Source organism: Chanodichthys erythropterus, chromosome 1, assembly GCF_024489055.1.
Source record: "Chanodichthys erythropterus isolate Z2021 chromosome 1, ASM2448905v1, whole genome shotgun sequence".
NCBI classification, from domain to species: domain Eukaryota; kingdom Metazoa; phylum Chordata; class Actinopteri; order Cypriniformes; family Xenocyprididae; genus Chanodichthys; species Chanodichthys erythropterus.
Window position 1 is genome coordinate 17,196,872 of NC_090221.1, and position 27,299 is coordinate 17,224,170.

At 37.4% G+C, this 27,299-nt stretch overlaps 2 protein-coding genes across 3 annotated transcripts in view; both read left to right on the top strand.

The window, feature by feature from the left end:
• The first annotated feature begins 1,394 nt into the window (after positions 1-1,394).
• Positions 1,395-7,034, top strand: rom1b (retinal outer segment membrane protein 1b). The gene is made up of 5 exons (XM_067381354.1): positions 1,395-1,562; positions 3,134-3,409; positions 4,365-4,519; positions 4,841-5,087; positions 6,514-7,034. Exons 1-5 carry the CDS (start codon positions 1,413-1,415, stop codon positions 6,742-6,744), a joined length of 1,059 nt encoding a protein of 352 aa, XP_067237455.1. The 5' UTR covers positions 1,395-1,412; the 3' UTR covers positions 6,745-7,034.
• A 1,171-nt stretch (positions 7,035-8,205) lies between these two features.
• ccdc88b (coiled-coil domain containing 88B) overlaps positions 8,206-27,299 on the top strand; it is a 28,456-nt gene continuing 9,362 nt past the window's right edge. Inside the window, exons 1-23 of one of the 2 annotated variants that reach the window (XM_067388797.1) lie at positions 8,206-8,487; positions 9,119-9,267; positions 9,434-9,542; positions 12,279-12,348; positions 12,449-12,507; positions 12,642-12,725; positions 12,801-12,941; positions 13,058-13,200; positions 14,440-14,521; positions 14,628-14,786; positions 15,979-16,125; positions 16,313-16,490; positions 19,649-19,764; positions 19,848-19,937; positions 20,053-20,667; positions 21,078-21,257; positions 22,902-23,242; positions 23,458-23,584; positions 23,954-24,352; positions 24,537-24,698; positions 24,968-25,245; positions 26,389-26,532; positions 27,055-27,241. In XM_067388797.1, coding sequence (XP_067244898.1) covers positions 9,179-9,267; positions 9,434-9,542; positions 12,279-12,348; positions 12,449-12,507; positions 12,642-12,725; positions 12,801-12,941; positions 13,058-13,200; positions 14,440-14,521; positions 14,628-14,786; positions 15,979-16,125; positions 16,313-16,490; positions 19,649-19,764; positions 19,848-19,937; positions 20,053-20,667; positions 21,078-21,257; positions 22,902-23,242; positions 23,458-23,584; positions 23,954-24,352; positions 24,537-24,698; positions 24,968-25,245; positions 26,389-26,532; positions 27,055-27,241 — 3,900 coding nt within the window. In that variant the 5' untranslated portion in view covers positions 8,206-8,487; positions 9,119-9,178. The remainder of the gene's footprint in view (positions 8,488-9,118; positions 9,268-9,433; positions 9,543-12,278; positions 12,349-12,448; positions 12,508-12,641; positions 12,726-12,800; positions 12,942-13,057; positions 13,201-14,439; positions 14,522-14,627; positions 14,787-15,978; positions 16,126-16,312; positions 16,491-19,648; positions 19,765-19,847; positions 19,938-20,052; positions 20,668-21,077; positions 21,258-22,901; positions 23,243-23,457; positions 23,585-23,953; positions 24,353-24,536; positions 24,699-24,967; positions 25,246-26,388; positions 26,533-27,054; positions 27,242-27,299) is intronic. The other variant, XM_067388789.1, reaches the window with a different exon arrangement.

Genomic DNA, 27,299 nt, shown 5'->3' on the forward strand with positions numbered 1-27,299 from the left:
GAGAATACTTTTAGTACGGAAAAAAACAAAACAAAATAACTACTTATTTAGTGATGCCGATTTTAAAACAATGCTTCAGGAAGCATCGGAGCATTTTGAATCAGTTTGGAGCGCCAAAGTCACGTGATTTCAGCAGTTTGGCGGTTTGACCATTGACTGTAAAAAATAGTTTTTTTTTTTACTGTCTATGAGTTTGACCCGCGATCCGATTCATGATTCGATACACTCTGATTCACTCCAATGCTTTGTTTTGAAGCAGTGTTTTGAAATCGGTCATCACTAAATAAGTCGTTATTTTGTTTTTTGCCGCACCAAAAATATTCTTGTCGCTTTATAATATTAACATATAGCCACTGTACTCGCATGAACTGATTTAAATATGTTTTAGTACCTTTATGGATCTTGAGAGAGGAAGTGACATTGCTCCCTATGGAGGCCTCACGGAGCCATCGGATTTCAACTAAAATATTTTGTGTTCCAAAGATTAACGAAGGTCTTACGGGTGTGAAACGGCATGAGGGTAAGTAACAAATGACAGAATTTTCATTTTTGGGTGAACTAACCCTAAATATATCATATCATATAAAATTTGGAAATATACCAAATGTTAAAAGTTAAAAGTTCGCAAGTTTTGCTACTATGTTTTTAATATGTGGGTCATTATTGTCACTTCTGATGACATTTTTGCCCTGAGTCCTCATTTATTTCTGACCCTGCCATTTATTGATGCTCACAGGGTTAAAATGTGTGTCACATTCTGTCATTCCTGTTTTCTGTGTTTATTTCGGTTTCACGGGTTGTCAGTCCATTACATGGCACACCTTGCATCAAACCCCTCCCTCTGGCACTCTTTCTGGACCTGTTGACCAAGGGCAGGTTTGCTTAGAGGACACTGGCCTGGATTCTCATTGGTGGAGTTGGTCTAATAGGATCAGACATGAGGATAGGAGATTATGACACTCAAGCCATAATACTCAATATCATATTTTTAAGCCCTTGTCAAAATGGCTGCCAAACTGTAGGAGGCATATTGAAGGCTCAGGGTCTGAAGAAAAGGGCACTCAAACATTCTTAAAGGTAATTCATTTTTTTTTTCTTTTGCACAAATTAAAATCAGATCATCTTGTAAACAACCTATACTGTAATTTAAATTCAACATCAAAAAATTTTTTCGTCTCACACCCTTGTATTTGTTATATCTGAAATATTTTGAAGGTGATTAATGAGTAATCTGGAGATACTTGCACAGTCCTGTTCCTTGTTTTTAGATTTAACAAAACCTTTTGACACTATAGGAATTTACCTAAGATTATTTGCTGAGCTGGATACTGATAATGCATGACCTCTATTAAATTCCTCTTCTGCAATCTAAACTTCCCTCTCTCCCTATCCTACACCTCTTCCTAAGCAGCATGGTGTTGTTAAAACTTAAGTTCCCCTTCCAAAAGAGGGTGCGTCTAGCCCAGGGTCTGTGGCTGCTTTCATGGGTGGCTATGTTCTCTGGAGCCATCACCTTTGCTATGGGAGTCTTCCTTAAAACTGAGCTATATCGCAGATCAGAGGTAATGGAACTTTTCCTTATTAATAAAATGAAATAGAACCTAAAAATGAAGAATGAGATGTACTAATGTATCCCTAGATACATGCTTGTTTGCCAAGAACATAAATGGAAACATAACGTATTGTAGTGTGCCTGCCATTACAGTCCATTAGGATCTATAAAGTGCGTGAAAGGATAATCAGAAATGCGCTCAGTGTTTCATATCACGCTTAACAGTTTTACAAAACTAGGCGTATGCCATTTGTCTTAAACAATAGTTTGCTATTTTTGCAGATATTATTTACCATATGTACAATGCTACTACTACTTTCATTTACCCTTTCAATTGTCAACAAGTGTTACAGGCCTAAGCTGTCTTGTTGAGAGGAATAATCTCACATAATCTGAGGATTGGCACTCAGATAAGGTCCTCTACTGTGAACCAATACCTCAGCTTGTATCTATTATGAAGTTAATAAACCTCACAATGAAACCTGATACTGAGTGAATAGAGCATTGTGGGAAAAACTATTATTATCCCACACCTGTTAAACAGAAGCATTATGTGAATAAGATCAACATTATATAATATAACAATAGATAACTTCAAACTTTCGGTCATGTCTGTAGGCTACATGTAGATGCAGGGAGAATTTAAAGGGTTAGTTCACCCCAAAATGAAAATTCTGTCATTAATTACTCACCCTCATGTTGTGCCAAACCCATAAGACCTTTGTTCATCTTTGGAACACAAATTAAGATATTTTTGATGAAATCCGAGAGGTATATGACAGCAATTTAACCACCACTTTCAAGGTCCAGAAATGTACTAAAGCCATCGTTAAAAAGTGGATGTGACTGCAGTGGTTCAACCTTAATTATGAAGCGACAAGAATACTTTTTGTGCGCAAAAACAAAACAAAAATGACAGCTTTATTCAACAATATCTTCTCTTCTGTGTCATACTCATACGCTGTTTATATTCAGCGCTTCCGGGTTCTACATCAGAACGGCGACTCATTATTGGCCGGCTCCTGTGTCAACATCACACAAATGCATCGTGCTGCTCATGTGATACTAAGCCGGCGCTCTGACGTACAACCTGGAAGCGCTGAATCTAAACAATGTATGAGAATGACACAGAAGAGAAGATATTGTTGAATAAAGTCATCATTTTTGTTTTGTTTTTGAGTAATCTCGTCGCTTCATTACATTAAGGTTGAACCACTGCAGTCACATCGACTATTTTAACAATGTCTTTAGTACCTTTCTGGACCTTGAAAGTGGTGGTTAAATTGAGTCAGACAGCTCTCAGATTTCATCAAAAATATCTTAATTTCTGTTCTGAAGATGAACGAAGATCTTACGGGTGCATGTGGAAAGACATGAGGGTGAGTAATAAATGACAGAATTTTCATTTTGGGGTGAACTAACCCTTAGGGGACCTATCAGTCGGCACCTTTTAGAGTTTCATGACAGAACTTTGTATTTGTTTAATAGTAGGTTAACTTTTTTAACATTGTTCTGGATGTTCATCTACATAACTGCTGAAAACAGGATAGAAGGATACTCAACCCTTCTCACTCTATACAGGTGATGCACAATATGGACATCCACATTGTGCCAAATCTGCTGATGGCAGTGGGGTTAGCATCAGTGGGCATCAACATCTGTGCTGGCAAAGTCTGCCATGACTCACTGGACCTCTCGCGTTTCCCACGCTGGAAGACGTTTCTTCCTCCGTTCTTCTGCATTTCTGTCTTCTTCTCCTCCCTGCTGCTGGTTGCCATGATTCTGAGCTTTGCCCTGCAGCCCAGCCTGGAGGAGTCTCTGAAGATTGGGCTGAAGAATGGCATCCGTTTCTACAAGGTTGGTGAGAGAAAGACAATTAACAAAGTCATTTAACAGCAATTTGTTGTCATGTATATTAAATTATTCACAGTTTATTAATGAATAAATATGGCATTTCAGAGCTCTATAGACATCTAAAAAGTAAGTATTCAAGAGTCCAATAAATAAATAAAAAATCGCCCAAGCCCAAAATGGCTAAACACTGCGCTTTTAATTGTCTTAACCACAAATTATTGGTCAGGAAATTAGCAAACTTTAAGCAAATGCTTAAAAAGCCATTGATGTCTCAGAAAAACATCAAAGACAGAATGAAGTTCATGGCAAAATATAGGAAGTTGTGTTTGGAGTGATGAATCACAATTAAACAGATGAATCACAATGAGTTGAAGAGGTGTCATTGTGTGAGAAGCCTGATGAAAAGTTGTTGTCTAAAGAGGAATGTTCAGATGTTATTTTTCAATGCTCTTGCAAACTGCAAAGACAACCAAGAAGTGGCTTGAGAACAAGTCCATCAGGCTCATGTTTTGGCCTGATCAGAGTCCAGATTTGAACCCTATAGTGAATATTTGGTCTCACATTAAACTCAAACGAACTGGGAGACATTTTTCAACTACTCATGAACAGTTTGAAGCCATTAACAATGAGTGAAACAACACTGACTCTTCTACCTGGAAAAAAAAAAGTCTGCAAGTTGGGGAAAAGCCTTTACATGATATTCTGATCAGTGATTTGTGATGTGATAAAATAGTTAAGACCATTAAAAGACCAATAAATATTTTGCCATTTTTGTCTCTAGAGACTTGATTCAAACAAATGTTTCCAAAGGCAGAACAACATAATATACAATGTACATAATATAAAATCAAAAGAATATATAGAATTTGACATTGAATTGAGGGATTTCAATTCCAAGTCATACATATTTCTTTTAATGAACTATGTAGCTGTTATTTAATGTTAAATATCTCTACAGGACACAGACACACCAGGCCGTTGCTTCCAGAAGGAGACTATTGACCGTTTACAGATTGAGTTCCAGTGCTGTGGTAATACCAACTACAGGGACTGGTTTGAGATACAATGGATCAGCAATCGCTACCTGGACTTTACATCCAAAGAAGTGAAAGAGTGAGTCAAAAAAAAATCAGTCAAAAGGTTTCAGAAACTGCAAAGTATTCAAATAAGGAAAACATTCCAAATGCTTTCTTTTAGCTTCCAAGATTAATCAGAATTTAGAATGTCATGTTCTGAAACAGGATGTCATCACCAGATGAAGAAAGGCCAATCCCTACTCGCAAATCAATTACGCATGTGTGCATGAGCCTGGCGCATTGATCAGAAAGTCAATAAAGAGTTACAGAATCAATGATAACAAAACTAGGAAATTTATACCTATAATTGCATCATACATAGTCTTACATTTCTGTCTATTCCATTTTTCCGACACAGTCGCGTGAGGAGTAACGTAGATGGCCGATATCTGGTGGATGGGGTCCCATTCAGCTGCTGTAACCCCGCCTCCCCGCGGCCCTGCATCCAGAACAGTCTCCTGGACAATTCTGCCCATTACAACTACGAGTATCAGACTGAAGAGTTAAACCTGTACAACCGAGGTTGCCGCCAGGCCCTTGTCAAATACTACATGGGTTTAATGAACACCATCGGCCCTTGTGTTCTGCTTTTTTTCCTTCTCCAGGTATGGGCTGATTAATGGGTTGAATGAATAGTAATTAGACTTTTTAAAGAATTTGTGTTTCTGAGCCATGAGTTCTGAGGGTATTTTTAAGTTTTTGATTTGAGTAAAATAAGATCTGTGTCAGACATCATTTGAAAAGACTTTCATGTTTTGTTGTCCAAGATAAATTATAGTCATAAATGCATCATTGGTGAGCATAAGAGACTTCTTTCAAAAACAATCTTACCAAACCAAACATTTAAAGGCTCTTTAAGCAATGCTAACCAGAATTTATTTTACTCATAAACCACAAAATCAATATCCTTAAAAAAAACATTTTAACTTCCCATGGGAACTCATTACAAAATAGCCCAAATTGACATAATAACAGAACAGCTCTATTGGATGATCTTACAGGTGAGGTGTGTAACTTGTGCACTGTCTAGTCACCTAACAGAACCACAAAATAATATTTTAAACAGAACAATGTTTACATCACCTTCAAGATTGAAGTACTAAACATTACAGTTACACACCAACATTAAAAACATGTTATACCATATAAACCTAAAAAGTATGTGATAATATGTGCCAGTTGCATCAGAGGAGTGGACTCCCGCAAAAAATAACCACATGATTTTAAGCGTCAACCTTGAATAACACATTGTATAATCTAATGTGCTCAACACATTGAACCGTTCACACTCTCATCACTCAGTTAATATTGACACACTTCCGGAAAGGCTGGCAGTACAGTTGTGAACTCAGAAGTGTCAATATTCATTATTTAAGCATAAAAATAACTTGCACCCAAAACCACATCCCTATCTCAGCTTTTATAACAGTCACAGCTTTTGTAACACTAATTGCACGACTCATCACTCCTCATTTGCCAATTCAGTAGTCAGAAAAATCAACTTCTGCTGCCAGCACCAATAAAATTAGATTTGCTTTGACAAAATATGATATTGAAGTAGTATGATATTCAATGTTGCATACTATTAGCTGTTACTTCATAAATTCAGGTGTTGTTTGTTGTTCCAGCCTCATATTAGTATAAAGTTGAACAAAATGTTGTGTACAGGAGAGAGAGAAACTCTTTAAAGAGATAGTTCACCTGAAAATTAAAATTCTGTTACTATTTAGTCACCCTTGTGTCTTTATAAACCTGAATAACACAAAATAATATATATATATTTAAAAATGTCTCAGTGTTTCTTTGTCCATACATTGAAAGTCAAATGAGTCCGATGTTGTTTCGGACCCCAAAAATACTCTTCAAAATATCATCTTTTGTTGAAAACAAACATCTGGTTTGCAACAACGAGGGTGAGCAAATAACAGAATTTTAATTTATGGCTAAACTATCACTTGATGAAGACTCTTTAAAGAAGAAAATGTCCTAATGTCATTTGAACTCTGACCTCTGTATCTCCTTGGTCCTCAGATGTCCATTCTAGTGAGTCTGCGCTACCTGCAGACTGCAATGGAGGGTGTGTTGGGTCAGGAGAATATGGAGATCGAGACAGAGGGATACATCCTGGAGAAGGGAGTGAAGGAGACATTGTTGGAGACTAAAGAAAAGATGATGAAACTCTTCCAGCTCGCTCAGGTGGGCGACGCATCCGCTGCGACCCCGGGCACAGAGCCAGAGGCAGAAAAGCCAGCCACAGCCTAAAAGACCAAGTGTAATTGTTCATAATGAGCGCCCGTGTACACACGAGCGCTAACTGTCCTTGATTATCATCATCAAAAGGAAATAAGTCATCATAATTATAATGTAACATTGCTACTTCATTGTTAAATGAAGTCATCAAGTTACCCAAATATTTGAGGTGAAAACCAGTAACCTCTCAAAATGCTGGAAACTGAAAAATCTGATGGTACCAAAATACCCCTGTCTGACATGACAATAATATATAAGATGAAGATGTATGAGGAAGAGTTAAAGAAGAAAATTTCAAGGAAATGAAGGCAATGAAATAGTACATTTCATCACATGAGGTCTGTAGATGTTTTGCTGCTTCATGCTTTGCTTAAATAGACAAAAGTAGAGAGCTGAAACCGCAGAAGATGTACGCGACAAATAAAGAGTTTTTAACTGATCTGTGAAGTCACATGGTCATTGTGTCTCATGAACGACTGTTCGTCAAGTACTTGTTTTTGTTTTTCTGTTTTGTGTGGAAATATGTTTTTTTCATTTTGGACACTTCTTCCCTCACACTTCTCTTGTGAAATATTGTAGTGTTAAATCCATTTCCTCTTCTTCTGCCTACGCAGATAGAGAGAGAAAGAGAGAGAGAGTGAGAGTGAGAGAGAAATGAATTGGATTACACTGACTGAATGCGGCAGGCCATATTGTTGGGTGTCCTGTTCTGACACTTGAAATCTCTTTATCCCTTTGATGACCATTAATACTGCTGCCAAAGCATTCATACACAAAACACAGTACAAATACAACTGTGTCATGCATCTAGTTACTTATTAAATGCAATTAGTTTTGCACTAGTGATCACATAGGTTCAACTAATCTGCCATTTCAGTGGATTGGTCCTTAAATGAAAAAGGTGCTTATTTATTTCATTTCGAAAGATCATATTTTACATAAAAGTTTCATATCAAACACTTTCAACTGATATGAAGTGACACTAAAAACATGTCACAAAAGACCAGATAATCTGCTAGCGCACTACACCTTTCCACCACTAGACAGCGGCAAAAACTTAATTTTGCTCTTCTGTCACTCCTAATCTAGAGAAAGAAAATCTCTCTAATCAACTCGCAAATCATGCATGCTGTATTTGCATGTAACTTATATCAATTATTTCAAGTGCAGTGTTATCGATGACTTCAACTGATATACATAGATTTTATTTCCTGTGTTGCCCACACACCTATAGGTTGTGTCTCAAAGACTAATGAATCTGATTAACCTATTTAGGTAGCAGTTGGGGGAAACAAAGCGTAGGCTGCAGAACAGAGTCTACGAATAGTCTCAAAGTGAAACGCAAAAATGCCGTCTAGATAGGCAGCCTACTAGGTTTTGTGACATCTTTCAGTTGCGGTCTTGCTGTGTTCAGTGTGGAAACACGCGCGTCACGCTGACATGAGGACGCGCAGAGGGGAACAGACCAAATGCAATGCAACTTTAGATTCCGGTGTGGTTTCGAAGTGTGACTAATGAGGGAAGGGAAAGGCACAGAAAGCAAAGATGTTAACAGTTAAACAGTTCTTTCTTGACAGTTTATTGTCAAGAGAATTACGGTAACCATGAAATGTACTCTTCAAAGTCTATTATTTAAATAATCCAATGAATTTTATGGGATAAAACCGATCAGGTACGGTACACAGAAGATGGACGTAAACGTTACGGAAATGTTAGAAGAATTTATGGGAAGTGCACTTGTTACATGGGTAGGTGGTAAGCAAATTGACAGTTTAAGTTCTTTGATGATCTTCATGTTGTTCAGTAAAATGTTTTTATTCTGGAACTGTAAATAATGTTCAGAAATTATTTTTGATCAATTAATGTTATTTACTGTCAAATCTAATCATTAACAAATAAACAACTGATCAACATGTATGCTGTTTCCTGCTAAAAAAAATAATAATAATAATATTACAAGGTTAACTGTGTTTTGCAACGGTTTCTAGCTGGTCCAAGTTGATACATGTTGCTGGTCCAAAATCTTGGACCAGCAACAAACTGGCTACCAGCTGTCCACAACTATAAAAGTCCGGTTTTTCCAGCTAATGACCAGCTTGGATCAGCTAAACACAAGCTAGCATGTTTCAAAAACACAGCTATATTTAAACAACGAGCGATATCTTAAAATATCTTAATGATTTCTTTAGAAATTAGAGTCAAAACGAAACATTGATTTTACCCAACATCCTGACTAACTTTATGTAGATATGTACAGTAACAATCAAGCATTCACAACAGTGAACAAAGATAATTTATACTCAGACTTAGGCTACTCTTCATATGATAAACTTACTCTTCATATGCACATTGATATGAACGGGGCATTGTTTTCATTGTCTGTAAGGTGCATCTATTTGAGGGTATTGTCGATGAGGAGGAGACTGGATCACTCTCTCAGGAATACATGGAAGTAAACTCCAACTCCCAGAATGCAGTGAGGCAGTACCTGAAGCTTACCAATGGAGTCTACCTCAATGAGGTCATGAGGATCATGTAAGAAAGACTCAAAGTGTAAAAATTAAAAAGAACTTCATCTAAGTTGTTTTGAACAATGTAGTTTGATAAAATAAAGTGGATTAACAGTTCATTGATGATGGCCTAGTTCAAGTGACTCAGCTAATGGCGACATTTTTGTTGTTTGTTTGGTTTCTTTAATCAGTGATCCCAATCCAAAGGTAGAACAAATCTACCACAATGTGGGCGATGACAAGATTCTCAGAGTGCAGAACTTTTCCATCCTCAATCGACACCTGAGATCATACTATCAGGTACTGAATTAAAGCATTAAACAAATGACTATGTGAAAACATGAGAATATCTTTATAAGTACATTCCACGAATACATAATATTACTTGATTCCATTCAAAAATGACAAGAATCAAAATGCTGCCAGCACCTGATGGTAAAGATCAGGTAAATAGTGAATGAATGGACAGTTCACTAGCGCACTAAACAGCATGTACTATGTCTGTAGCAGTTAACAAGTTAGCCATGTTTGTTTTTTTGGTTTCTGTGGTTTCACTTCTTGTTTCATAAAATGTCCTTGCAGTGGACATGTTTTTTTTTGCACTGTTATTTTCACTCAAAGCATGTGGAAATGACACAATGTGTTTTGTGTTCCGGACACTTTAAAATGAAAATGAGAGACAAAAAAAGATTATATTTGTTAAAAAAACTGTAGCAAAAAACTCAAAATTATGATTTTCCTTATATTGTATTGACCTGCATTATCTGGATTTTTGACATTAGCTTTTTTAAAATACAAATGAAGTGTGTTTTTCAACTCCACAGCTATTGGTATATTTTTAAGGAAACTAGCTGATTAATAATTACACTGATTACAGGAAGGTGATGCATACATTTCTGTGAAATCTTATTTGATGTAACCAGTGTTGTTATTGTTAACTAAATGTAAAGCAATTTTTTTATTTAAATAAAGCTGAAATAAAATATAAATATTAGATAAAAACCTAAACTTAAAAACTGAAGTTGAAGCACAAAAATTACAAAAACTATAGCTGATATTAAAGCTGAAAATAAACGAATGGTATATAACAAGTATATAAAAAAATGACTACAATTTGAAATATAATAATAACAAGTTATTTTTTTAAATATTAATAAAAAATAAATACTAAAACTTAATACTAAAATAACACTGGATGTAACATTTTGACCATTTCTTAAAGGTGCCATCGAATGAAAAATTTAATGTACCTCAGCATAGTTGAATAACAAGAGTTCAGTACATGGAAATGACATACAGTGAGTCTCAAACACCATTGTGTCCTCCTTCTTATGTAAATCTCATTTGTTTAAAAGACGAAAAACAGACGAATCACAACATAACACCGACTGTTACGTAACAGTCAGGATCATTAATATGTACGCCCCCAATATTTGCATATGTCAGCCCATGATCAAGCCATTAGACAAGGGCAGCCAGTATTAACGTCTGGATCTGTGCACAACTAGAATCATCAGACTAGGTAAGCAAGCAAGGACAATAGCGAAAAATGGCAGATGGAGCAATAATAACTGACATGATCCATGATATCATGATATTTTTAGTGATATTTGTGAATTGTATTTCTAAATGTTTTGTTAGCATGTTGCTAATGTACTGTTAAATGTGGTTAAAGTTACCATCGTTTCTTACGGTATTCACAGAGACAAGAGCCGTCGCTATTTTCATTATTAAACACTTGCAGACTGTATAATTCATAAACCCAACTTCATTCTTTATAAATCTCTCCAACAGTGTGTAATGTTAGCTTTAGCCTGTTAGCCATGGAGCACAGCCTCAAACTCATTCAGAATCAAATGTAAACATCCAAATAAATACTATACTCACAGGAATCGATGCATGCATGCAGCATGAATGACGAACACTTTGTAAAGATCCATTTTGAGGGTTATATTAGCTGTGTGAACTTTGTTTATGCTGATTAAGGCAGTCGAGAGCTTGGGGGCAGGGAGCGCGAGATTTAAAGGGGCCGCGCACTGAATCAGTGCATATCTAATTATGGCTCAAAATAGGCAGTTAAAAAAATTAATAAAAAAAAATCTATGGGGTATTTTGAGCTGAAACTTCACAGACACGTTCAGGGGACACTTTAGACTTATATTACATCTTTTGAAAACAGGTTCTAGGACACCTTTAAAACAATTTTACCATTTTTACATGGTAACTCTTTGCCTTCACTACTTCATTAAATGTGCATCATTTATATAATTATTAAATACAAACAGCACATCACCACCTGTTAAATACACACATATGTATTTTTAACTTATGTGCTATGAATGTTCATCAATTACTGGTACTGTATATATAGATAAGACTTAGTACAGTCTATTTATGTACTTTTATCATCATTTGCACATTTTTTATCGTAGTATGTTAGCGCTCTTTTTTTAAAAAACTTTATTCTTGATCGTTTTTAATGATTATTTCTTTTTAATCTGTATATGGTAGATTGGTACAGAGTCGGAAGCGTCTTATTTGTTAAGTGTGGAAGCTGTTGTGGCAGTGCAGTTTCCTGCAAAGCATTAATAAAGTATCAACAAGATATTTACAGAGGATGTCACATTTTACAGTGTTAAAAAAAGTACCACGGTAATAGCATGTTTTTGAATTTTGTTTTCATGGTGTTTTTTAAAGTACCATGGAATATTACTACAGTATATGAATTTGGTAATCATTCAGTGCCATCCTATAAATCACTGTACCATGGTATTTGCCACAGTCCTTTTTGTAATGGTAAGTAGTTTTTAAAGGCATTAGATCATTACTCATACTAAATGAAATGTCAGTTGCTGCAGATTAGTAAGCCTATTCTCCACAATCTTACTTGTTTCCTTTTGGCCATGACTGCATATGAAAAAAAAAATTCTCCTGTGTCATACTTAAACATCTTACTTGTGCATTGTCTAGGATTACCGCAAAACACCAATGAATTTTCAATGCCTGTCATTTCTTTAATGCGTGTTTCTCTTTCAGGAGAATCTACAGCAGCTGGTGCTGATGCCACTACCAAATGTTGCTGTTTTAGGTCGAGATCCCCTGACAGGTGTGGTCCTGTTTATTTCATGAAAAGAAAAAAACAAAAAAAGCGCACATTTTTAAGTAAAAATGCTTTGTTGGTGTCATGTCGGTTTCCATGTCAATAGAGGGCGCTGTTGCAGAGCTCAGAAGACTGCTGCTGTTATTGCTGGGTTGTGCAGTACAGGTAACTAAGCACTGTAAATACATTTAATACCTTTAATGGAGAGTTCAGCACTGTTAAATCGATTAGAGTGTATTGTTGAAAAACATATTAATGCTTACAGTGTGTGATTCATTTCTCTGACTCATTTTCACCAGTGTGAAAGGAAAGAAACGTTTATTCAGCAAATTCAGTGCTTGGACATTGATACACAAGCAGAGATTGCACTTTGTATACAAGAGGTCAGTGAATTTTGAACATAACCTCAAACTAAAGTGTGTAGTGTGTCACTAACCCTGTGATTCATCATGTTCCAGGTGACCCAGGACCCGAGCACAGTGCTTCCTTTGGAGTTTGGAGACATGTGTGGGCTGAACGGAGCCGAGCTGCAGACTCTTTTCTGCTCCATGGCCAGACAGATCCAGAACTTGTTAGCGCAACGAGACACACACTTGGAGGTGAGAGAAAAACTTATGTTGGCATTTTCTTGTGCAAGTAGGTGAGGCCGGATTTGCAGTAGTGTTCAGAAAGTGTGTTCTTTAGCATTGAATGTCTGTTATCTCTTGATATTTAGAGGATAGCAGAACTTTTTCAGGAACGGGAATCATCTACAACCCATATAACCACATCGAGTGGGTTTGGTGATGGACCGCCTGAAGGACTGGCTGTGCAGCTGGCAGAAGGAAAAGCTAAACTTCGTAGACTCAAACAGGAACTGTGAGTTGTTTCTGCTAATGCATATGGGAAGTTTTTATATGTGGATGGACAATATACACTACCGTTCAAAATTTGGGGTCAGTAATTAATATTTTTTATATGGCAAGGATGCATTGAATTGATCAAAACTGACAGTAAAGACTTTTATAATGTTACAAAACATTTCGACACATATATTATTTTGTCTCAAGATGCACACCAGTAATGTTTTTTTCAATTTGAATCTAAGCCCTGTCTGTGAAACCACGCCTAAATGTATCACAGTTTCCACACAAATAGTAAGCAGCACTTTTTTCAACATTGATAATTAGAAGTAATTCCAAATCAGCATATTAGAATGATTTCTGAAGGATCATGTGACACTGAAGTCTGGAGTAATGATGCTGAAAATTCAGCTTTGTCATCATAGGAATAAATTACATTTTAATATGTAATAAAATTTTACAATATTACTGTTTTTATAGTATTTATGATCAAGTAAATGCCATCTTGGTGATCATAAGAAACTTATTTCTGTCACGTTCCCGTTCATTCCGGACTCCAATTCCCATGCCAATCCTCCCTGCCAGTCACATGCACACACTCCACACCAATCACTAATTGCCACATACATCTGAAGCTCATTAACTGGACTATATGAGACTTTCATTCACCACACATCATTGCGAGGTCTTGATTCACCCTGTGTTCAATTCTGAGCGTTCCCCTGTTTTTATTGTCCGCCTGTCATCGAACCTGTCTGTGTACCGTTTATGATCCTCTGCTGCCAGCCTTTGGACTTTGCTTTGTTTCCTGCCCTGTGAATGATATCTGCCTGTCCTGACCATTGCCTGTATCCTGACCATAATTCTGCCTAGCCCTTGCCTAGACCCTGCCTGTACGACCACGCTTACTTTTAGTAAAGCTTGCAAATGGATCTCTGCCTGAGTCCCGTCTCGTTACAATTACAAAATCATTAAAAAAAAAAATGACCCCAAACCTTTGAATATTTGTTATTATTATAATTGTTAAAAGTAATGTGTGTGATTTGAGTTGAAATATCAATGCATAAATCAGTGCATAAATCCTTTCTTGTTTGAACTTTCCAACATAATTACATTTGTGAATTTTGAGCCGGATTTTCTGCTTCTCCAACTAATGGAAAACATTCATTATTTTTACAATTACATTTGGTTACACTAGTGGCACAGAAATTATGCTTCATTTTTAAAGATATTTACAAATTAAAATATTTTACAGGGAGGACAAAGGTGACCAACTAATGGATTACAAGCAAGAAATGCAAACTATGGAGGAAGAAATAAAAAAACTACAGAAGGAAGTGAGCACTCTACACTGATAATAAACACTGTATAACTGTCATTAATACATGTGTATGGACAGATCCTCATTTCACTGACATACCATCCAATGTTTGTTTGGCTCAGAACCGATCATTGCAGGTGGAAGTGCGTGTGAGCCGGGGTCTGAAAGATGAGTTGGACTGTTTGCGTGAGCGTGCAGCCAGAGTAGAGCAACTGCAGGCGGAGCTGAAAAATAGCACACATCGGCTTCGCAGCATGGAGCTGTACCGCACACAGTTGAAGGTAGAGGAGGAGATCTGGCTAAAACATCATGCTTTGGAATGACAAAGTGCTATAATTTGGAAATGAGTATTATGTGTGCTAATTTTGACCTGTATTCTGGCAAATGATTAGCTTTATGAAATGAAAGTCACCCAAAGTAAACCCAAAGGAACATTAAATTGTTGAAATGTATGTTTAAATGAATAGGTCTCCCAGCAATGAAAATGATGTTGTTCTAAACCCATAAGACTTTCTTTCTTCCGTGAAACACAAAAGGAACTCTGGATATTTAAAAATACATTAGTTTGAAAGAAAGCAAAAACAATACTGTTCAAAATACCATGCATGTATTTGCATGGTATTTTAAGATACTTCAATATTGCTACATTTTATAACAATTCAAAATAAATGTTTCTTTGTTAATGATTATTATGCTTTTAGCATGTTATATATTTGGCAATGGTTCTTTTAACCCTAATTGATGGAGTGTGGATACAAGATCTTGACCAAAAATTGATGCACCTCTTGATGGAAATAAATTGTGATGTTATATCCATCAAGAGGTGCATCAATTTTTGGTCAAGATCTTTGCATTGAAAATGCAAGAGTCAAGCACTCTGTAAAGTCTACTCCAGCACATCCCAAAGACTTTCAATGAACTTCTGGCTCTGGACTCAGAGGTGCCAGTTCATGTGTGAAAATGATTCTTTATCCTCCCTCCCATCTGTTCTTTCACAATTTGAGCCTGATGAATCTTGACATTGTCATCCTGGAATATGGCCATGATATGCCTTACTACATGGTTGTTTAAGAAATTAAAAATTAGGGTTAAAAGAACTGTTCTAACATGCTAGAAAACTTAATAATCACTGCAATACTGATCCAGTCATAGACATAATTATTTGCCTATTTAAATCCAAACAGTGACTTTTTTTTTTGGCCGGGCAGTGTATAACATGCATACTGTACATACAGGCAAATGATCAACTTTGTGGAACAAAAACTCAAAAAAGAAAAATGAACAAAAATATTGTGATCAGTCATAAAACAATCACAAATAGACAGACAGTCCCTGGTGAGCAGCGTGAACATTCTGCAAAAATATCACAGAAGAAAATAAGTCAGGCGGGTTTGGAACAGCATGAAGATTGATAATTGACTTTCTTATTTGAGTAAAAAATTCCTTTAAAGCACATTTTCTCTGGCCCTACAGGAGCAGCAGCAGTACTGCGCCTCACTGCAAGAGAACAAAGCTCTTCTGGATGAGCAGCTGGCTGACGCTCGGGCGCGCTGCACTGCTCTGCGGGAACTGGAGAAGGAAAATCTTCTTCTCAGGCAGAAGCTTGCGGATATGGAGAGTGTATGAATGACTTTTTGAACTTTTAGGGTTTTATTGCCATGTTTCCATTGTGTGGAACTCATTTTGATTGATTATGTTGAGTTAGAAGAAAACTTCTAAACCTACTTTAAAATGTATGAAGTTAAATGAAAGAAATGTATGATGTATATTCATAACGCTACATTGGTATAAAATTGCATTTGTGTAGGAGCGGGATGTTGAGAGACAGAGGGTAGACGAGCTGTTGGAGATGAATATGAGTCTGCAGGTGGATCTCAAGCGCCAGGTTCATTCTGTGGGTGTCAGTCAAAGAGAGACTCATCATCAATTCCTCCAATCAGAGCTAGAGTCTGACGAGGATGTTCAAGAAATAATGCCTGAGATTGGTAGGTTTAATTATGTATGGTTTGATATTTGATATTATGACTCAACTGCCATGGCTAGACGATTGATTTCTTGACTTCATGTGTATGTATATCAATCATGTTTATGCAAATCAAGCTGTCATGGTTAGATACAGACATTTATGAATACATTTACATCCCATCCTATCACTCCCACTCAATGTTAAAGGGATAGTTCACCCAAAAATCTAAATTGTCATAATTTACTCACCTTTATGTCATTCCAAACCTGTATGTTGTTCTTTCTTCTGTAAAGCACAAAAGGAAAAGATTAGCATTCTTCTGGATGCTCTTTTCTATACAGTGAAAAAGAATGGGAACAGACAGAGCCAAAAATTATAAAAAATAACACTTTCATGTTCCTTTTTATCTTTTTTGAAGCTTGACAGTGTTCATCCATTTCCATTGTGTAGAAAAGAAAAGAGTAAACATCCTGCCTTGCTTCTCATGAGTTGATGATAGAAATGTCATTTTTGAGTTGAGGGATAGTTCAAAAAAAAAAGAAAATTCTGTCATCATTTACTCACCCTCACATTGTTCCGAACCCATAAGACTTCGGTTAACCTTCGTAACACAAATTAAAAGCCTAAATTTAATCAGGTCATTATATAAAGACTTACAGTGGGTACGGAAAGTATTCAGACCCCCTTAAATTTTTCACTCTTTGTTATATTGCAGCCATTTGCTAAAATCATTTGTTAATTTTTTCCCTCATTAATGTACACACAGCACCCCATATTGACAGAAAAACACAAAATTGTTGACATTTTTGCAGATTTATTAAAATAGAAAAACTGAAATATCACATGGTCCTAAGCATTCAGACCATTTGCTCAGTATTTAGTAGAAGCACCCTTTTGATCTAATACAGCCATGATTCTTTTTGGGAAAGATGCAACAAGTTTTTCACACCTGGATTTGGGGATCCTCTGCCATTCCTCCTTGCAGATCCTCTCCAGTTCTGTCAGGCTGGATGGTAAACATTGGTGGACAGACATTTTTTAGGTCTCTCCAGAGATGCTCAATTGGGTTTAAGTCAGGGCTCTGGCTGGGCCACTCAAGAACAGTCACAGAGTTGTTGTGAAGCCACTCCTTCGTTATTTTAGCTGTGTGCTTAGGGTCATTGTCTTGTTGGGAGGTAAACCTTTGGCCCAGTCTGAGGTCCTGAGCACTTTGGAGAATGTTTTCTTCCAGGATATCCCTGTACTTGGCCGCATTCATCTTTCCCTCAATTGCAACCAGTCGTCCTGTTCCTGCAGCTGAAAAACACCCCCACAGCATGATGCTGCCACCACCATGATTCACTGTTGGGACTGTATTGGACAAGTGATGAGCAGTGCCTGGTTTTCTCCACACATACCGCTTAGAATTAAGGCCAAAAAGTTCTATTTTCTAAATCTTATTTCTCACCATCTTGGCAAACTCTATGCGGGCTTTGATGTGTCTTGCACTGAGGAGAGGCTTCCTCAAGCCCTGACTGGTGGAGGGCTGCAGTGATGGTTGACTTTCTACAACTTTCTCCCATCTCCCGACTGCATCTCTGGATCTCAGCCACATTGATCTTTGGGTTCTTCTTTACCTCTCTCACCAAGGCTCTTCTCCCCCCGATAGCTCAGTTTGGCTGGACGGCCAGCTCTAGGAAGGGTTCTGGTCATCCCAAATGTCTTCCATTTAAGGATTATGGAGGCCACTGTGCTCTTAGGAACCTTAAGTGCAGCAGAAATGTTTTTGTAACCTTAGCCAGATCTGTGCCTTGCCACAATTCTGTCTCTGAGCTCTTCAGGCAGTTCCTTTGACCTCATGATTCTCATTTGCTCTGACATGCACTGTGAGCTGTAAGGTCTTATATAGACAGGTGTGTGGTTCAACCTTAATGTTATAAAGCGTCAACAATACTTTTTGTAATACCAAAAAACTAAATAACGACTTTATTCAACAATATCTAGTGATGGGCGATTTAAAAAAAAAACTGCTTCATGAAGCTCGAAGCTCTTTTGTTTCGAATCAGTGGTTCAATAGCAATAGCCCATTGGTGAACCCTTGAAATTTCGAAACACTTATGACATAACAAAGCCTCATTTACTGAAATCACGTGACTTTCATGCTCCGAGCCACTGATTCGAAACAAAAGGTTCGTAAAGCTTCGAAGCTTCATGAAGCAGTGTTTTGAAATTGCCCATCACTAGATATTGTTGAATAAAGTCACTATTTTGTTTTTTTGGCACACAAAAAGTATTCTCGTCGCTTCATAACATTAAGGTTGAACCATTGCAGTCACATGACATTATATATATATATATATATATATATATATATATATATATATAAAATATATGCCTTTAGAAGCTTTCTGGGCATCTGAAAATGTTAATTATCTTGCTGGCAATGGAGGCCTCACTGAGTCGTCGGATTTTATCAAAACTACCTTAATTTGTGTTCCGAAGATCAACAAAGGTCTTATGTTACCAAGTTTTGGTTACCTGGACTTTCAGTGGAGGGACTGAAAAAAAAATGGTGTTTTCGAAGATTAACCAAAGTCTTAAAGGTGATAAAGAGGATCTTTTCATCGACTGAGAAACCAAAGACTGTTATTAAGTTTTTGAAATGAGTGCATGCGTAAGAATTTCGAGGGAACGCCTCACAAAACTCGTGCACGAGTATTCGCTGTGTCATTTTAGTGGATTCATTATGTCGGACTCACTGCAGGTAACTCATAATCTGCAGTTGTTACTCCTGTCTCCTGACAAAAACATTGCATGCGGCGCCTGTGGAGTGTGGAAAGTTACTGGAGCACGCAGCCGCGCTCGTCTTTCACAAAGAACGTCATGGCAGTGAATGACAAGCCAGAGGGCCAATCGTTTACGAGATGATCGCGTAAACGATTGGCTGATGTTTTTAAGGCCCTACCTCATGAACAGATGATGTATATTAATATTATTACTTTCAGTGCACCTAATAAATAGTCTTTCATCAGTTAGTAAAGGCAGTTTCAAGTAATATTGCAAAAATGTATAAAACAAAACATCCTCTTTAGCACCTTTAATGGTTTGGAACAACGTGAGGGTGAGTAAATGTTTAAAGAAATTTAAAGCTCACTTTAATAACGTGTCTACATGTGCGTCTCTCTTACTGTCATTTAGATCTGAAGCCTTTAAGTGAGGAGGTAAACGAGGCTTCCTCACTGAGGCTTCTGGGAGCTGAAAATGAGAACGCTGAACTAAGGAGACGACTAGAGCATCTGCAGGCTGAACAAGAGGTCAGTGGATGTTTAGCCAGTTTTATCCTCAGGTAACAAACTGATTAGTGTCATTTCTCAGGTTTCCCATCTCTCATATGTAGGCTCAGCAGGCCAGTTCCCCTGAGATGACTGAAGAGCTCCAGAGACGCATGGACCAACTCTCACAAAAGCTTCAAAACACCCTAAAGGAGGTGAGGCACTTTAGATGGATTTAAAGACATTTATTCCAAGCATTTTGTCTACTGTCATTTTGTCCTCATCTCAACTCTATGAATCAGGCCCTATCATTTCTCTTTCAACTGTTAGCTGGAGTGTCTAAAGAATGAAAATAGCAGCTTGAAGATAAATCTCGAAGAGCTGAGGACAAAACAGAAACGGAAAGACCTAGAGGAAGAGAGAACAGCCTCGGAGGGAAAAGAGGGGAAAAAGCCAATAATCCCAAGAGGGGAATGCGAGGGAAATGACACAAGAAGAGAGAAACATGATGGAAAAGAAGGCGTAATAAAAGCCCAGAGAGAAGATGGAGAGGGGGTAGAGGGGGGCGACATAATCCTCAGCGAGAAAAAAAAGAAGGTTATAGATGAAATGAACAGCAAAGAGAGAGGAGAGGCTGAGGGTGAGAAAGAAATTGAAAGAAAGAAAGACATCACAGAAGAGACATCTCAGACGTACAGCACTGAAGCCCAGAAGACAGAAGAAGATAAATTCTCCCAGGACACCCTTGCCCTGCATAACCAGCTTCAGCAAGCCCTGGAACAGGCTGACAGACAGACCACTTTAGCCCAGGATTTGCACTCCAAACTGGCAGAGCAGACAAAGAAGGTCTTGGAGGCCGAACACAAGCTGGTTTTCCTGGAAGCGGAGAACCAGCGGTTGAAGAAGGCAGCAGAGAGCCTTATGGAGGCTAGGAAACAGATTGAGGTAAATAACCATCGAGTTATGACACAAAAAAACCCTAATTACTACATAACTGCACCAGTTAACAATCCACTCTTTCACAATCCACTCAAAGTGAGATAACGGTCCAGTCGATAAAGGCAATGATGACTCACCAAGTATAAACTCAACTCCCTGCCACTAGCAATTAAGAAAGACATACAATATGGTTACTAGACCCTTGTAAAATAAAGACTATTTCTCACAATAATGACTTTTTCCACTTGTACTCATTGTATCATATGGCATAATGATCTGGGATTGTAATTCAAAAAGATGCCGGTTTGATTTCCTCAAGGACCGATCCATGAATCATCAGCATTGTGCCTTTAAGCACAGCACTTCGCTTTGATTTGCTTTGGATAAAATAACCACTTAATGTGTTTATTTGTCAGGTGCTTCAGGGTGAATCTATGCAGCAGGAGGAGGAGCTGATGCGTCTGCGCAGTCAGGTGGAGTTCCAGAAGATGGAAGCTGCGGTGATTTCTCAATTAGAGGGAGAGAGAGCAGCCTTGGAGAGGGAGAGAGAGACTCTCAGAGGCACCATAGACTCACTCAGGGCTGCTGTACGCAAGGTGAGGCGGGTTATTTGTTCAGCCTTTTGCTGTACTACAAGATATGGATTACATGACTGGAGGAACATTGAGATTAATGGTGCCTACATTAAAATTATGCTATAACAATGAGTGGATATCAAGAAACACACTGGGCAGAGCATCATCATGGGAAACAGTAATAAGATGCCAATAGTTGTTGGTAATTGGTCTTTAAAGTGGTAGTTCACAAAAAAGAAAAAGAAAAGAAAGCTCTGTCATCATTTACTCACCCAAATGTTGTCCAAACCCACTTGCTTTCGTCTGTGGAATGCAAAGGAAGATACATAATTAAAGTGAATGAGAACCAAGGCCTTCAATCTTCAAAAAGGACAGAAAGCACCATAAAAGCAGTTTATATGAATATATTAGTCCATATGTGCTGCATTATATGGATTTGTGTGAAGAATAGACCAAAATATGTCACTCACAAATTTTAATCCTTTAATTCTCATTTGCATATTTAACGTCTGTAATGCCATTGGTTCTTGCATAGCTCATGACTAAAGTGATATGCCAACTTTATATATATAATATGCAGATTTTAAACTTCTGCACTGAAAGGGAAGATTTTTATTGAAAAAATTTTTTAATTTCCATTTAAATCCATAGACAAAGCTATCATATAGCTTCAAAAGGCATTTAATTTAGCAAGTCCTGTATATTACGTTTGTCAGTATGATTTTTGTTTTGAAAGAAAATAAAACTTTTATTCGGCAAGTATGGATTAAACTGATCAAAAGTGACAGTAAATACTTAAATTGTTACAAAAATTCAAATAAATGCTGTTTTTTTGTTTTTAGCTTTCTATTCATCAGTCCTGATTTTTTTATCAGGGTTTGCACAAAATACGAAGCAGCACAACTGTTTTCAATTCTGATAATAATAAGACAGCATATTAGACTGATTTCTGAACAATCATGTGACACTGAAGCTTTGCCATCACAGGACTAAATCACATTTTAAAATATGTGACCTGGACCACAAAACCAGTCATAAGGGTCAGTTTTTTTAAATTGAGATGTATACATCATCTGAAAGCTGAATAATTATACTTTCCATTGATGTATGGTTTGTTAGGACAGGATATTTGGTCGAGATACTATTTGAAAAAATCTGAGGGTGACGGCTTTTAAGTTGTCCAAATGAATTTAGCAATGCATATCCACTCATAAAAATACATTTTTGACATATTTATGGTAGCAAATTTACAAAATATCTTCATGGAACATTATCCTTACTTAATATCCTAATGATTTTTGCCATAAAAGAAAAATCAATAATTTTGACCCATACAATGTATTGTTGTCTATTGCTACAAATACACCCGTGTGACTTATGACTGGTTTTGTTGTCCAGGGTCACATATATTACAATGGCACAGGTATGATCCTTTTTTTATTGCCTTTTAAATGCTCAGTCTCCATTCACTTCCGTTGTGTGGAAAAGAGCAATGTAAAAATCTCCTTTTGTATTTCAGGGAACATTAACAGCATATAAGTTTATAGAGATATAAGCATAGGTACATTATGACAGAACTTTAATTTTTGGGTGAACTATTCCATTAAATCTGAAGAAAAGATATGTTTGTTTTTTGACTGAGGGCACCAAACTCTTTTCTCGTAGGGTGATCAGTTAGAGCTGACCAACCAAAACCTTAAGGCAGAGCTTGAAAGATTGGGCCGGACATTGGAGTCTGCCAGGCGGCATGAAGAAGAGCTACAAGCTGAACTACGAGAATCTGGCGTGGAGGTGGAGTCTCTGACTAGAGGGCGGGAAGAAGCTCTGCTTGAAGTCACGCGACTGGAGCAGGAGAAGGAGGCATGTCAGGCAGAGCTGGACAGTCAACGGCGTGAGCTACGACAAAGAGAAAGAGAGATGGCCAGACTTAGACAGCAGCTGGAAAGCACAACATCTGCCCTAGAGCATGGCAACCAACGAGCCTGCAGTCTAGAGGCACAAAACAGGTACAGACATGCAATAGGACGTTTGCTTGTTGCTCACACAAATCATATAGCTTCATAAAACTTGGATATACTGCACAATACTTTTTCATTTTTGGGTGAACTATTCCTTTCACACTGAACCTTTGACAGAGTCCTTATATCTGATCTTATGAAACAAATAGCATGGCAAAAGAATATTATGTGTACCACTCACTACATCTGTCATCTGCCCACAGACGCATGTGTCAGGAGCTTTCTCAGCTCAAAGAGACATGTGCACAGTTCGAGGAGCTGCAGAAGGAGAATCTGCAACTCGGCACGCTCAACGCTGAGAGCAAGACCCAAATTGACTCTCTAACAAAGGTCTGTGCAGTATTCAAAGTGTTTGCATTCGATATCTGAATGATAAAAGCAATTACTATAGCGCCTTGGTACACCATATTTCTGGAATTATGTTTGCCTGGAGGTCCCATTGAGCTGAGAAACTGCAAAATGGGCCAGTTTGAATATTTCCTTTCAACGAGGTAATTGTTTTCAAGCTGGTTTCTTATCTGAAAATCCTCAGTTGCAATTAGATTTCCCCTCCTTGGACAACTGTGCTGAAAATGCATCTTTGTGAGATTAATGAAAGCTGTTATTGCTCAGGTTTTCCAAAAGAGGCACTTGGTTGGTTCTGGATAAAGCTGGCTAGATACTGCACTTGTCTAACTTTAATATCCCTGTCACAACCAGGATCTGGCTAATGAGAGCGCCCAGTCTCGAGAGTTATCCAATCAGATCACAGAGCTGAACCGAACACTTGAAGAGCTGCAGACCAAGCTTGAAATGGCAGCTACACAACAGCAACGGCCTGCTCCAGAGGTTGCTTTTTCACCTCCTGACTCGCACGCACAGAGGATCGAGGGTTGTGAATCAAACAGACAGTCTCCACCTCTGGCAGGAGGCCCCCAGGAGGCCACTGTCAGTATTGTAGATAAGGATAACCACAACCAGAACTCAGGGCCCACAGTCTCTATCTATGCAGCACAAGACACTGAAAACTCAGGGAACAAACAACCGCACACAACGGCAGAGATTGGCATTGGAAGCCAGGAGGCGTTGAGTCAAAGACTGATAAATACGGAGAGGGAGGTGAGATAAAATGCCAAATGCCCATTGAAATGTAATCACGTTTTGGGCCCCTCAGGGCCATTTCACGTATGTCTTTATTTAAATGTCATTAACATCATCCAGGGATTCTGATTACAATTTAAATGAACAGATAATAACTTGCCCGCTTTGTATGCTGAATTCTGTGCCTCTGGTTGTATCCCAGAATGCAGTGCTGCAGCGAGAGCGGGAGGTGCTGCTCTCTCAGCTGACTCAGTCTCAGTCAGCCTGTGCTCAGCTCAGAGAGCAGTTGGACACCCTGCAGCGCCACTCCATCTCACTGCAAGAGAACTGTGCTAAATTACAGGCCCTCAACACCAAACTACAGGTGAGTGCTTGATTGAGTGTGGGTTGCTGGTTTCAAAATGGACCCTTGATGCTGAAACACAGGCCGAGGGTATTTTAGTACCTGACATTTGTTTAAATCCATATTAGTTTTATAGTGGGCGGACACTCAAGGGTTTCAATCATACCGTTGACGGATCATAAATGTACATCACTTTAAATTATAGAGGCTTTTCATAAATATGTTATTTGCACCCGAATGACTGCACTCTCATTATATCTGCTTTATTTTACTCACTTTCTCTCACTCAGGTGGAACAGGCGTCTCTGAGTTCCGAACATGCGTCTGCGTTGGCACGTTGCCGTGAAGGTGAACTGCGATATGCAGGTCTGGAGACTGAATCGAGGGTGTGGCTCAAGGAGAAGGAGGAGTCAGTGATGCGCCTGGAGGCTGTAAGGCGGGATCACGAGAGATTGACAGCTCTGCAACAAAGACAGGAGGCGGAGTTAGAAGAGTTGTTGGTCAAACATAGTCAACTGAAAAGCAGCAGTCGCAGTCTAGAAGCTCAATATAAAGACACTGAGGCCAGGTACAGTACCTCAGACACTTAATTAATTAATAATAAATGAATAATCATTTATTTATTTCAAAATAAAGGAATTTATAATAATGTATTTAATTATAAAAATAAGAATGCCTTTTAGCTTATTCACATTAGAGGCCTATAAGGAAAATTTACGTTTTTTTAATACATTTATCTAATTATATAATAATTTATTATAATTTACTATTATATAATAATTTAAGATTATTCACAATCTTTTCATATCTTGTCTAAAGTCCATCTGTGGAAATTGAAATATGAATACACATGGCAGCAAACCAATAAATACAACATACAACTTCAAAATTGAGTGAAATAAGTGAAAAAGTGTAGATTCCACACAAACACACATAATATATATAAATATAATATATATATATATATATATATATATATATATAAAAATACATAGTTAAACCAAAATTTATTCAGACACCTTGAACATTTCATTCATTATTACAGTTTATTCACTATAGTTTAAAAAATGGTAATAAAATATGACAAGAAAAAAATGATCTTATCTTTGTCAGATAACACTTAAGCAAAACATGGCCAGGTCAAAGTGTCTGAATAATTTTTGGTTGCAATTTTTTTTAATGTTTCCAAATCAGTTTTACTGGTAGTCTACTGTATGAAGATTTTTGGGGTATAATATGTCACAGTTTACTTTGTTTTGCTATCCTCACTTACATAAATGAACTATAGTGTCCTGCACCCACTAGTAAAAAAAAATATTAAAAAAAATTATAACTAGTGTCTGAATAATTTTTGGTTTGACTAAATCTTTTCTAGTCTGAATAATTTTTTAAATTTTTGGTTGACTGTATATATATATATATATATATATATATATATATATATATATATATATATATATATATATATATATATATATATGTAAACAGTAATCGTAATAAATGGTATATTAATATAAACAATAATTATTATAGTATTGGTTTACTGTAATTGTTCCACTTGCATTTAACATCAAATTAAACTGGAACATGAATTTACATTAGCTAAAATATTAAATTCTCTCATAATTTATGTTTTTTTTTTTTTTTTTTTTTTAAAAATTACCTTTCATTTAAAGCTAGTAAAATGTTCTAAAATACTGTACTTGTCTAGATATAAGGAGCTGTTGGAGCAAAAAGCACAGTTGGAGGAGGCAGAGGAATCGATACGCATGGAGAGACAGAAAATGGAGAAAGTGACACAAGGGCAGGTGGAGAGTGAGAAGGAGCTGGAGAGACTGAAAATGGACAATGAAAGGTGAGAGGAAGTCATAATTGCAGTGACCACAACACGGGGTTGGATTTACAGTTGAGCACATTCATGGGAAAGACAGAGGAAGTGATGCTACCTCCCACCACAAACTGCATTTCTCTCAGTGTGGTGACACCCCACCAAAGTTTCGCCACTGCATGAGTCATTTCAAAGCTCAGTTTGCAACAGTTGTTGCCATGGTTTTACAGCCTATGATAAATATTTGTAAAGCTTGTTGCTTTAGTGAACAGAATTTTTTTTTAACCTAACCAAGGAGGAGGCAGTTTGCTGTTATTCAGTAAACTGTGTTTAGATTGGTGCACTTTGATTACTTGTCTAGATGAATGGGAAGATGGCTAGACAGACTACTTTAAATCATTACGACTACATAATATGGAATATATATAATAAATGTAATTTCAATGGCAAACATTATTTTCTTTAAGTCTTTTTTTTTTAATTTCTTTTGGTAAAATAAGACCTTGACATTAATGAGATTCACCTGTTGAATGTATGTATTATCTGTAGATATCAGAGCCTGCAGAAGGAGTGGGTTCAGGTACAGTCTGAGCTGCTGGCTCAGAGTTCAGTTCTGCGGGCAGATTTGAGTGCGGCTCAGCTTGAACGAACCAGACTGGAGGGACAAATCAACACTCTTAAAGAGCAGAACCAACAACTGGATCTCAATAATGTCCGTCTCAGCAGCCAGAACCAGGTCTGAGCACAATGCACATTATGACAATTCTCACTGAATTTTCAGCATTACTCTAGTC